The 12,824-nt window shown below is 39.8% G+C and overlaps 1 protein-coding gene across 1 annotated transcript; it reads left to right on the forward strand.

The window, feature by feature from the left end:
- Window positions 1-447: 447 nt before the first annotated feature.
- Window positions 448-12,124, forward strand: pigt (phosphatidylinositol glycan anchor biosynthesis, class T). Its single transcript, XM_030732848.1, has 11 exons — window positions 448-858; window positions 1,323-1,500; window positions 2,860-2,987; window positions 4,399-4,499; window positions 4,635-4,809; window positions 4,897-4,994; window positions 5,203-5,353; window positions 5,599-5,799; window positions 10,684-10,849; window positions 10,995-11,078; window positions 11,223-12,124. The coding sequence occupies exons 1-11, from the start codon at window positions 471-473 to the stop codon at window positions 11,470-11,472; spliced, it is 1,920 nt and encodes a 639-aa protein (XP_030588708.1). The 5' UTR covers window positions 448-470; the 3' UTR covers window positions 11,473-12,124.
- Window positions 12,125-12,824: the final 700 nt, after the last annotated feature.

A 12,824-nucleotide genomic window follows, 5' to 3' on the forward strand; every position in this document is an offset into this window, starting at 1 on the left:
ATTAAGCTGAACAAGCATTTGATGGGCAAAATGAATTGAGAATTTTCACCCCCTGTAATTGGTTGATTGGTTACAATGCCCAAATTGACATATGACATATTGTTTATTTGCATTTGTTCTGTTCTGTATCCATCTATCTATCAATATATTTATTTATCTTTATGGGGGATCTATATAATGTAAGCAGTATGTAAAATATAATTAGTAATACCGCTTCCTTACTGCTTTCTCATGAAACTAATAGCTTCTAAAATGTATTACAATATTTTTATTACAGAATTGGCTTAAAATAAAACAGAAACCCGTTCCATATTAGCACGTACTCGTAAAATGTAAAAAACGAAAAACATTTTTGCTTGAAACAAAGCAGTTTCGTATCAGTGCCAAGGATGTCTCCATATGGAAGCAGCTCATTGGCTGGTTTTATGCATGACGCGTTAACGCGGAAATGAACAACCTCCTCCAGAGAAATGGCTGCTCACAGGTGCAGCTACTGTTCTTGGCTGTTTATTCTTTTTAGTTTGTCGGTGTTTGTGATCGCAGACATTCATGAAACGACGGCAGTTAGTGACCACCACGTAGGCGTTAGCGATAATACACAAACCGAAACAGCTGACCAGCCCACGGTGGAAGAGCGACAGTGGGAAGCAACCGAGGTTAAAGAAGCCGCTCCAGATAATGTTGCGGCCGACACTCAGGGCACTTCTGCCCCTGAAACCATGGTTCCTTCATCGGTACCACAGCCTAAAGACGACTTCCAAGAAGAGCTGGTCATCAGACCGCTGCACTCTGGAGATATTTATGCCAGCTTCCAGTTCCGCACCCTGTGGGACACCGACTTCATGAGGGACAACAAAGGTAAGCTAACTGTTAGCAGGGACACAGCAAGCTGTTAGGATCGAATAAGAAAATGTACATGTGTAAATGTTTTCATCTGGTTATAGAAGTAAGTTAAAATTATATTTTAGTCCATCTGGAAGTGACAGAAAAGTTCTAAAATGTGCGAAAGGATAAACTGCCTCGAAAAGAAGGTTTCTGGATGCTGTAATAATCTGTCAGATTGAAAAATTATAACGATTACCACATGGTATGGCACGCTTATTTTCCTTCAGTTGTTTTCTCTTTTGAATTACCGCATTTTAATTAATCATCGATGTCCACTACGTTGTTTAAAACCCGTGTCTGTTCCTGTTTAGTTTATTCCAAGAATACTTTTTATACTGGCTTCATACACACCATATTAATTCAACGATTTTTTTTTCCTATCCTTTAATTCTATACATTTTTTTTCTTTCTAAATTGTGTTGTGTTCCATTTCTCAGTGTCCCACTACCGGCTCTTTCCCAAGTCCCTGGGTCAGGTCATCTCCAAGTTCTCAGTGCGAGAGCTGCACATCTCTTTCACGCAGGGCTACTGGAGGACCATGCAGTGGGGACAGCCCTTTATATCATCTCCTCCTGGAGCTGAGCTCTGGGTTTGGTTCCAGGATTCGGTGACAGAGTGAGTACAGCAGAGGTGAAATGAATGTGGGGATTCATAAGGGGAAAATGGACAGGTACTTGTTCTTTTAGTTCTTTTCTGTTCTTATTGAGCACTCAAAGCACTTTCTTACTACAAGCTTCATTCACACATTCATACAAGTGTTTTTTTTTGTTTTTTTTAAATGCCTTAGCACTTTAAACCAAACATTCACGGACTCACTACAATGGATGTATCAAGGGCAACTTGGGGTTCAGTGTCTGGTCCAAGAATACTTTGACATGCAGATTAGAGGAGCCGGGGATCGAACCACTGACCAACCAGTAGTTTTTTTGTTTTATTTATTTTTTTCCCGAACAAGAAATGTAATCTTTTGGACTACTATAATGACAATGATATTTTTCAGGTTATGCCAAACTTTTAGACAAAAAAAACTATTAAGTGGTGAATATCTGCTTAACAGTCTGAACAGTATCACTGTCATAAAACATATGAACAGTGCATACCTAAAACACCTAATTGAAGATGAAGAATCACAGCCTGTTTGTAATTTATAAAGTTTATGAACTGGTTCTTATATAGTGCTTTTCTACTTTACTTGAGCATTCAAAGTTCTTTAGTCACCCATTCACATACACATTCATACAAGCTTATGCTCAAATGAGTTCAATTGTTTGGCATGCAGGGTCAAAGTCAAATCAATACTGGCAATCATTTCATTCTCCACAACAAACTGTGATGCATTGTGTATTCTGACACCTTATTATCAGAACCAGCATTAAAAATTTCAGCAGTTTGAGCTACAGTAGCTCGTCTGTTGGATTGGACAACATGGTCCAGTCCAGTCAGTCTGATATCAGTCTGCACTAATGGGGGGAAGTTGGCAATTGCATGCAATCTGTTTTTGATTATACATCAGTTAGCTGTGGTAAATCACTGAACATCACATATCTCTTGCTGTCTGTAGAGAGAAATTCAGATTTAACAGAAATTCACTTTTAACACTTTTTACATTTATGCTCAGCAACCTTCCTGTTCCATGGGAATATAACCAGAATGCAACCAGATGGCAGTCAGTTGAGTGGAGTCCCCTCAAGTTGTGCTTACTGACAAAGACTTATGAGACTGATGGCAACAGGTTGGCAGTCTGTCTGCGTTTATAAATTAGACAGCAATTATTTCCAAACCTTCTGTAATCTCTCTGATGGCAGTCAGGTTTCAATATCACAATACTATGCTCTATCGACTCCCACCCCTATAAAAAAACTCAGAAATTCTACTCCCACAACTTTTGAATACAGATTTTTTTGATGTTGTTGCTGCCTAACACCCTAATAATTCCTGTATTTTTGCATGCCTTTTTTTTTCTGCCATTTCTAGTGTGGATGCTACATGGAAGGAGCTAACTAATGTTTTATCAGGCATCTTCTGTGCATCACTGAACTTTATTGATTCCACCAACACCGTTCAGCCCAGTGCCTCCTTCAAACCCCTGGGAATAGGCAACGGTACAGTGAGTCTCCTTTTTGCATTTAGCAAAACGTCTCTTGTGATAAACCTGTGCAAAGGCTAATGTGTGATCAGTCACCATTAAACTGTCTAATATCATGTTATTATGCTTCAGAAAACTCGATCAGTCTGTCATTTTTACCTCAAACACTGGAGTTTCAAGCACTGTAGTCTGTTGAATGTTTTCCTCAAGTCTTTGTTAACCTCCTGGATGAGCTCTAAAAGTGCTCTGAGGAATTCAGGGAGGTTGTCAACCTCTGGGAAAATTCTCTTTTGTTCCAAATCTCCATTTGTTGTTATTTCGCTCACTGTGGAGTCTGATAGATTTAGTGAAGTAAACTCTTCATCATCTAAACTGGAGTTTATTTTGTTTTTTTGGTGTTGTTTGCTAGTGCTTTTAGACAACTTCATGCTACTGAAAATGGTCTGCTTTATTGATGATTTGATAGTCAGGCTCAATATGCTGTAACCAATTATCATCTTAGTTGCGGTATTTTATTTTGGAATAGTTAAACAGTAGTGATGAGAAAATGAAGCTTTTGTGAAGCTCTGAACCACTTGAACAATTGTTTTGAAAATAGGTTCATTATTCAAAACTTCAATTATAGCGCCCTCTCCTGGAAAAGTGCAATGTTTTCATCTACACACCTGCATGCACACGCTCACACACCTCAATGATCTGAAGCATCTTTGCATTGTTTGAGGCACACACGTTATGACTGAACATCATGATATCAGGTTCTATTTACAAATGAAGATGGATGAATGTGTGTGTGTTGTGTTATTGAGCAGTGCTGGGAAAACATGGCATTAACTGGCTGTGCTTGTGTAACTACCGCTTTTGCGTTAATCTTGATACGACAGCGTCCGTCATCACGTTGAAAGGACGAGCCAGCAAAGTTGTCTTTAATTCATAACTCAGCAGTAACTGTTGGTCATAACAACACTAAAACTGTATGAACCTGGCTGACTGTCTCGCTCTCGCTCCTTCACTCGTAACCAGCGAATCACCTGAACCAGCCAGGTGATTCATTCCGAGAACGAAGCAGTTGCTGTTTTTTCGTCCTGAAGCAAGCTTCGAAGCAGTGGTTCTATGGAGTTGTAAGCCCAGGGTTTCGAAGCGCATATCAGAGCTTCAGTTTCACATTCTCATCACTACTAAACAGATCAACACTTTTTTATACAGGGCCTGTTTGTTTAATAAATCAAATTTTCATTTAAAATGTGTATTTTATCTTTACTCAGCTTGCCTTTGTTTTATATCCAATTATATTTAAGGATCTGAGATTTTTATTCCGAGATGCATGCTAAAGTAAAAGAAATCAGTAGGCAGCTGAATATCTGTTACAGCACTACAGATGCCCCAGGACTCACTGTGCTCATATAACAAATTTTTTGTGTGTGTTAAAGAGACAGACCACCGCTTCCTTCGCTACGCAACCCTCCCGCGAGAAATTGTTTGCACGGAGAATTTGACACCCTGGAAGAAACTCCTGCCATGTGGATCCAAGGTAAACCTCTCTCTCTCTCTCCCTCTCTCTCTTTATGTGTGCATTTGTCTTTCTAAAAAATGCGTTGGGACATCAGTTCTGTCTGTTAGAACTCTGTTTTGTTTTTTTTCCCCCCTCACTATGTTTTCCTCACAGGCTGGTCTCGCTGTCCTTTTGAAGTCAGAGAAACTCTTCCACAGCAGTTTTCATTCCCAGGCAGTGCACATCCGGTCCGTGTGTCAGGACCGGCAGTGCAAAACCACATCCTGGGAGCTGAGACAGACACTGAATTCAGTCTTTGACCTGCACACCTCTGGACAGGGCAAACGAGGTGAGCAAAATCATTCTTCCTGCATTCATCCCACATTTGGGTTTCGATGACATTCCTCCTGTTAATTCAGACTGTCTGTTCCCTCAGAGTGGTCTTTGTTCAAGATGTTCTCTCGGACCCTGACAGAAGCTTGTCCACTGGCCTCCTCCAGTAAACTGTATATCGACATCACAGACAACTCTCAGGTTTGATTTTGCTTTAATGTGAAATCTGCTACTCTATATCATTAGATAATGCAGACCTCAGGTTATTGTGACAGCTGTATCAACATGGAGGTCATTTTAAACAGATGTTGCTGAAAATGGTTGTACTTCAATATTTAGGTGATGTAAAATACATTCTTGAGGCTCTGCAATAATTATGATTGGAACAAACTTGTTTTTATTTTTGCAGGGGGAGCAGTTTGAGCTCATCCCAGCCACTTCCTTGCTGAGCCAGGCAGTGGTGCTAGGAGACAGACGGACCTTCTCTGTGTACGATCTGACTCAAGAAACCACCTTTGGCTCTGTGCGCTCCCTCAACCTGCTAATTCGCTGGAAATCCAGTGAGTGTGTGCGAGAAACGTAGAGATTGTATAATGTATAAAGCTTTGTACAACAGTCAGAATATTGTCTTAAGGAATGTATGATGCAACAGGAATGAGATAATAAAATGCACAGTTGTCCAGGTTATTCTACAACTTCACACATTTTTAGGTGAACTATAGCAGTGTTTAATTGTCAGAATTGTTTTCTGCATGTGTTTCTCACATGGTTGATATGAAAAACAGTCTCTGACTTCCTGCTGCAGGTGACATGCTGCGCCCCTTGCTCCATGCTGAGCGTTACGTGGCTGGATACGGGCTGCAGACAGGAGAGATTCACACGTTAATGTACAACAACCACCCCTACAGGTCTTTCCCTGTACTGCTGCTGGACTCTGTGCCTTGGTATCTTCGTCTGTACATCCACACACTCAGTGTGACCAGCAAGGGAAAGGACAACAAGCCCAGTGAGTAATTTTAGAAAGCAGTAAAGGATGTGTGCACTTTTAGTGTGCAATCGGGATAATAAATGTACAAATAAGTGCCAAAAACCATTTGTTGATTATTAATAAATACAGTGGGTACGGAAAGTATCACGACCCCTTTAAATTTTTCACTCTTTGTTTCATTGCAGACATTTGCTAAAATCAAAAAAGTTCATTTTATTTCTCATTAATTTACACTCAGCACCCCATCTTGACAGAAAAAAACAGAAATGTAGAAATTTTTGCAAATTTATGGTGGACAGCCATTTTCAGGTCTCTCCAGAGATGCTCAATTGGGTTTAGGTCAGGGCTCTGGCTGGGCCAGTCAAGAATGGTCACAGAGTTGTTCCGAAGCCACTCCTTTGTTATTTTAGCCGTGTGCTTAGGGTCATTGTCTTGTTGGAAGGTAAACCTTCGGCCCAGTCTGAGGTCCTGAGCACTCTGGAAGAGGATTTCTTCCAGGATATCTCTGTAATTGGCTGCATTCATCTTTACTTCAGTTGTAACAGTCATCCTGTCCCTTCAGCTGAAAAACACTTCCATAGTATGATGCTGCCACCATCATGTTTCACTGTTGGGATTGTATTGGGCAGGTGATGAGCAGTGCCTGGTTTTCTCCACACATACAGCTGAGAATTAACGCCAAAAAGTTCAATCTTCATCTCATCAGACCAGAGAATCTTATTTCTTATAGTCTGGGGGTCCTTCATGTGTTTTTTGGCAAACTCTATGCAGACTTTCATATGTCTTGCACTGAGGAGAGGCTTCCTGTCGGGCCACTCTGCCATAAAGTCCTGACTGGTGGAGGGCTGCAGTGATAGTTGACTTTGTGGAACTTTCTCCCATCTCCCTACTGCATCTCTGCATCAGCCACTCAGATCTTTGGGTTCTTCTTTACCTCTCTCACCAAGGCTCTTCTCCCACGATTGCTCAGTTTGGCTGGACAGCCAGGTCTAGGAAGAGTTCTGGTCGTCCCAAACTTCTTCCATTTAAGTATTATGGAGGCCACTACGCTCTCAGGAACCTTGAGTGTTGCAGAAATTATTTTGTGACCTTGGCCAGATCTGTGCCTTGCCACAATTCTGTCTCTGAGCTCCTTGGGCAGTTCCTTCAACCTCATGATTCTCATTTGCTCTGACATGCACTGTGAGCTGTGAGGTCTTATACAGACAGGTGTGTGCCTTTCCTTATCAAGTCCAATCAGTTTAATTAAACACAGCTGGACTCCATTGAAGGAGTAGAACCATCTCAAGGAGGATCAGAAGAAATGGACAGCATGTGCGTTAAATATGAGTGTCACAGCAAAGGGTCTGAATATTTATGACCATGTGATATTTCAGTTTTTCTTTTTTAATAAATTTGCAAAAATTTCTTCATTTCTGTTTTTTTCTGTCAAGATGGGGTGCTGAGTGTACATTAATGAGAAATAAAATGAACTTTTTTGATTTTAGCAAATGGCTGCAATGAAACAAAGAGTGAAATATTTAAAGGGGTCTGAATACTTTCCGAACCCACTGTAAATGAAATCTCTGAAAAACCTGTTACTTTCTGATAGTGTAGAAATAAAATCATCCTTTATAGAAAGAGGATTTGAAAAAGAATATTTCTGTGTTACTGTTGTGAATATTTAGTTTTATTATTTTGATTATTGACTTTACTTTCATTTACTACCTGGACTGGGTGTACATAGAAATATTGCGCACTTAACATTGTAACTGGCTGCTTTTTAAAAAAAAATGTAACACTCTTTTAAAGACAAGAAAACACAGTGTAATAATCTACTTACACAGACTAACTTAATTGATTTATTACTGCATAATCATTGATGGGAGTCAAAGTCACCAAAGACCCCTCTGGGAACTAAGAATAACATTGAGGGGCGGACTTATATAGTTGAATTAAAAATGTATGTCTTATGTGGCTCTTGCACATTTAGTTTGAGCCACATATAACCTTCAACCAGTCTACAAAAATATTTATTAACCTTTAACCATTTAGTCGAGCAAAATTAGCATAGCACAAATTCAGCAAGAGCGCTACCATACAGCTGCATCACAACAACCTGTTTAATAAGGCTGATATGACAGCCACTGGTACATTAAGATATTAAATATATCAAAACACATCCTCATCTAAAGGCAAAGTAATCTTTCTTTTTTTTCTTTTTCCTATATCTGCAGGTCTTATTAAGTTGTTTAGGAAGTTTGATTTTTTAAAAAAAGAAGAAAAGTCAAACATCTTTGACTCTTGCCACCGTCTTCTGCCATGAAACTGGCATACATAAAAATGAAAGCTGCTTTTACAGCTCCATCACTTTGAGATCTGGCTTAAAGAAACAGTCCATTGATCTGTAGCTGTATGCATCTATTCAGTTCAGCGATTTTTCCGAAGACTCTGCTCCCTGCCTGTGACCCCATATCTTGATTCAAATGTCAAAATGATGATTCTGATTATGTTCTTTAAAAGCACAAATTGTCAGTGTCAAATGGATGCACAACCCTGTCTTCACATTCTGGAAAGGTGCAGGATAGTGAGTCTCCCGCCTGAGCTGAACTTGTCTGCCTTTAACGTGAGCTTTTATTTTTGGTTGTGTTCTGTTAGTTAGATTAAAGGTGCTGTGGAGGTGAGCCTCTCGGTTTAGTTGGGTGTGTTCTCAAGCCACACTCACCACTGTGCAGGCTACAGCTACAGCTTCAGCTTGACAGGCCAAAATTTATTAAGAATCTTTGGTGATATGTGGGCCGAATTGAAATTTTGCAAAGGGATGAATTTTTCCCACAGGATTTGTTTTTGTCACATTGCATACTGCAGAAATGTTGTTTTTTATTTATTTATTTATTTTTTTCACAGAGAGGTACAATTATTTCATCTCCTCCTTAAATTGGTCATACTGTTCACAGCCCATTGTAAGATACTTTACTTCCCACAGTAATACCACAGGATGAATTAGTAAGGGTTCATGCAGCTGCTTCTTTTCACCACAAGGTGGAGATCTCGAGTCATATTTCCTGAGAAAGGCTGTCATCAAAGACGTTTTTGCTCCAAATTTACGGGCTATTATTCAGAGGTGGCAAAAGTACTGACATTCTGTACTTAAGTAGAGGTACAAGTACTTGTGTTAAAAAATACTTTGGTAAAAGTTGAAGTACTGGTTCAACTTCTTTACTTAAGTAAAAGTAAAAAAGTACAGGCTCTGAAATGTACTCAAAGTAAGAAAGTAAAAGTAGTTCTTTGGAGGACGTTTCTACCAACTATTTTTCTATAAAGCTAACTGAACCTCACTACCAATTATTGCAATCATATAAAATAATACATGAGAATACAAATATTATTCCAATCTAAATTTTAATCCTAATGAATGCTCTCAACTTGAATCTGTTATGTAGGACACAAACTGTGAAAGGGAATTTTAAACACAGCTCTATTCTCTGTGTCCTCCATAGTAGAGGGTGACTGTGCCTCCATCTAAACACAAACATGAGGATACTCAGGGGTTACAGTGGGATTCAGAAGGTGGAGGAACCCTAAGATCAGCTGTAGTGGCTCTGCGTGGGGAGAAGAATCACAGCTTTCTATTGTGAGCTGCAGTAAATGATGTTGGTGTGCAGGCTGTGATCAGCTGACCTGCTGCTGCTGCTCTGAGGTTTACTGCTCTGTGTGGATGAACTGAACTCACAAAGATGTAACCCAGTATTTCACAGCTATCTGAGCTGATCTCCATCCCCTACACTGACAGCATACAGGCTGTAGAAATGTTGGATTCAGTGAATGAATCTCAGCATCAGCAGCTTTGATTCAAACTCATCTCTGCTGCACTGATGTAACCTGTAACTCTGACCATGAACACAAACACTGTGCTCCAGTCCAACACAGAGCTTTACTGTAAATACAGTACAACAAGCTGACCTGTTTATCACACACTAAACTGCAGTATTTTCATAGAATCTTTGAATTACACAAAGTCAGCATACTTCAGTTTGTTTTCCAGTCCTTACCTTTAAATCTAACCTCTCTTCTTCCTCTCCTGTCCTCTTTCTCCATCTCTGAGTGAACTTCTCTCTCTTTGCTCTCCCTGGAAATACAGCAGCTCTTCTTTAGCTAGCAGACACACTGTGTGACAAACTGCACACACTCTGTGTGTTTGCTTTGTTGAGCATTTACAAACGTTGCGTTTACCTTCCACACGTGACTCCCTCTATGCTCGCTCCTCTTCAGTAGCGCTAGAGCTGTTTATGTCCCGCGAGCACAACTTATGGACTCGGTCCGGCCCGCTGTAACCCCTGATTATAGCGCTATAAATGATACATTAATTATATGGGTTTGCGTATTTAATGCCTTTGCACCCGATAAGCCGGTGATGGAGGATACGCCAGTACGATTGTCTCTTATATGTTATTATTCCTCCGTTTAGGCTCAGATCGTTTGATGTTTGAAGGCTCACTGACCGGAAATAAAAACTTTTCTCTAACGTGTTAAAAAGTAACGAGTCTGTTTTGAAAATGTAAGAAGTAGAAAGTACAGATACTCGTGTAAAAATGTAGGGAGTAAAAGTAAAAAGTACTGAGAAAAATAAATACTCAAGTAAAGTACAGATACCTAAAAAATCTACTTAAGTACAGTAACGAAGTATTTGTACTTCGTTACTTCCCACCTCTGCTATTATTGATGCAATATTGTCACATTGTATCATATTTATGTGAACCAATGGGATGTGTCTAAACTAGAGATGTGCCAACTACAAAAACTCAGATTCAAATAACATTTTTTTCTGATAGCAGGTACCAGTGAATTTTTGTTTGTGCGGCTCTAGTTTGAACATTGAAACAGTGTATTTTTTGGTCACTCGTGTTTTTCTCCCTCTGGTAGGCTACATCCACTATGAGCCATCTAAGGACCGTGTGAGGCCTCACCTGCTGGAGATGCTGATCCAACTTCCTCCTAACTCTGTTACTGAGGTTACAGTGCAGTTTGAGAGGGCTCTGCTCAAATGGACTGAATACCCACCTGATCCAAACCACGGCTTCTATGTTGGGTATGCACGTAGGATTGTTTCCAAACATTTCTGAAAAGAAAAACCGCACAGGTTTCTCCTCATATGATTATTGCATTAATTTCTTAGGATTTTGAATCCCTTTCTGACTTTTAACATGACTAAAACCCTTGTCTTTAACATTTAGATCTTCAGTTATTAGTTCTCTTGTACCAAGCACTGTCGCCATGGATACAAACAGCACTCAGGAGCGACCACTTTTCAGCAGCTTGTGAGTATGCAGTTGGTTTTTTTGTTTTCTCCTTCTGATGAAAGTGCAATTTAGTGTGTTTTATTCATGCACTGTTTGAGTTTCTGCACAGAAACACACGTTTATCTGGAAAATGGAATGATCGAATTTCCCATCTCCCACCAGTTTTCCCTGTAAAGAAGAGTCCAGCTACTTTGTACGCATCTACACAGAGCCTCTGCTCGTCAATCTGCCCACTCCAGACTTCAGCATGCCTTACAATGTCATCTGCCTGACGTGCACTGTAGTGGCTGTGGGCTATGGCTCCCTATACAACCTGCTAACCCGGAGCTTCCAGATAGAAGAGCCCAATCCAGGACTGGCCAAGCGGATAGCTAACGTCATCCGGAAAATGAGGGGCGTCCCGCCACTCTGAGGCCTCTTGAGCATGTCAAGTGGCACCTGTCCTTTTTTGTTGAAACTACTGGAAAATATTTAATATACAGGGAAGAACTGGGTCACGTGGTGATATGAATGTTTTAAAAACATGTTGAACATTAATCCATCTAAAGTCATTTCTTGCTGCCTAAGGAAAGAAAAATGGATGGGAAGTTGAAGATTTGTTCTTGTTTGATAAATCGGAGGAATCAAAGCTGTCCAGTGAGCTGTGGTGATAACTCCATCTGTGTTTTGGGATTATTTTTTTTCCTGTATGAAACCAAAACTCCATTACATCATAATGTAGCCACACTGTCATTGAGGCATACTGTTACTGAAACTGTAATAAAATTAGGTTATTCTGATTTGATAGCTCGCTGCACTCTGAAAGCCTCTGAGCTCACGTGGAAAGATTATCACCTTTGGTTTCAAACTGGTCTTCAGACTTCTTTGATTCTGTATCTCCCAATAAGGAACAGTGAGATAAAATGATGAAAACCAACTTTAAAAAAAATCCTAAGCAGGTTATCACTTATTTTGAAGTAATTCTAGTAGTTCTAGGTAAAAGGAGTACCCCTTTACCAAATATTTATTTTGCACTGATTTTTGGTTGCAGTTTGGAATGGTAACTACAGTTGTTGAAGCATTAGGAAAAGATGCCTTTTGGTTTGTTGAATTAAATTAATTCATCAATTTTAAGCACTTTCAGTGGGTTTTACAGTAATTACACTACATGGACAGAAGTATGGAGCTGCGCTTCCTATTCTCTGAATTCAGGTGTATAAAATCAAGCACCCCAGCCATACAGCCTGCCTTTACAAACACTGGTGAAAACTGGGTTGTATTAAAGAGCTCGTGGATTTTGAGTATGGTACTGTAATAGGATGTCACCACTGCAACAAATCGGTTCGTGAAATTTCTTCCTAGATATTCCATGATCAGCTGTAAGTGCTATTACTGCAAACTGGAAGCCACAAAGTGGCAGACTGCAAAGAGTTACAGAGTGGGGCTGCCAGATGCTGAGATGTATATCGCATAAGACACCAACACTGCAGATTCTGGCATTAACATCAGCACAAAAACTGCACTGGGAGCTTTATGGCACGGGTTTCCATGGCTGAGCAGCTCTTGTAGGTGTAATGTAGCACAGTACTTTAGTCCATATAATGTATGTTAAATGTTAAATGAAATACTACCATGCATTTACTTTTTTTTAAAAGCCCTTTACACAATATTTTCCTGCTTCCTCAAAAAAATCTTCCTGTGAAAACGTCAGCTGCATTTGAATGTTTGACTCTGTTCTGTATTATTATTATTATTATTACTGCCTTTTTAATAAACTGATGAGCA

This window comes from Archocentrus centrarchus, chromosome 7, assembly GCF_007364275.1.
Source record: "Archocentrus centrarchus isolate MPI-CPG fArcCen1 chromosome 7, fArcCen1, whole genome shotgun sequence".
Classification (NCBI taxonomy): Eukaryota; Metazoa; Chordata; class Actinopteri; order Cichliformes; family Cichlidae; genus Archocentrus; species Archocentrus centrarchus.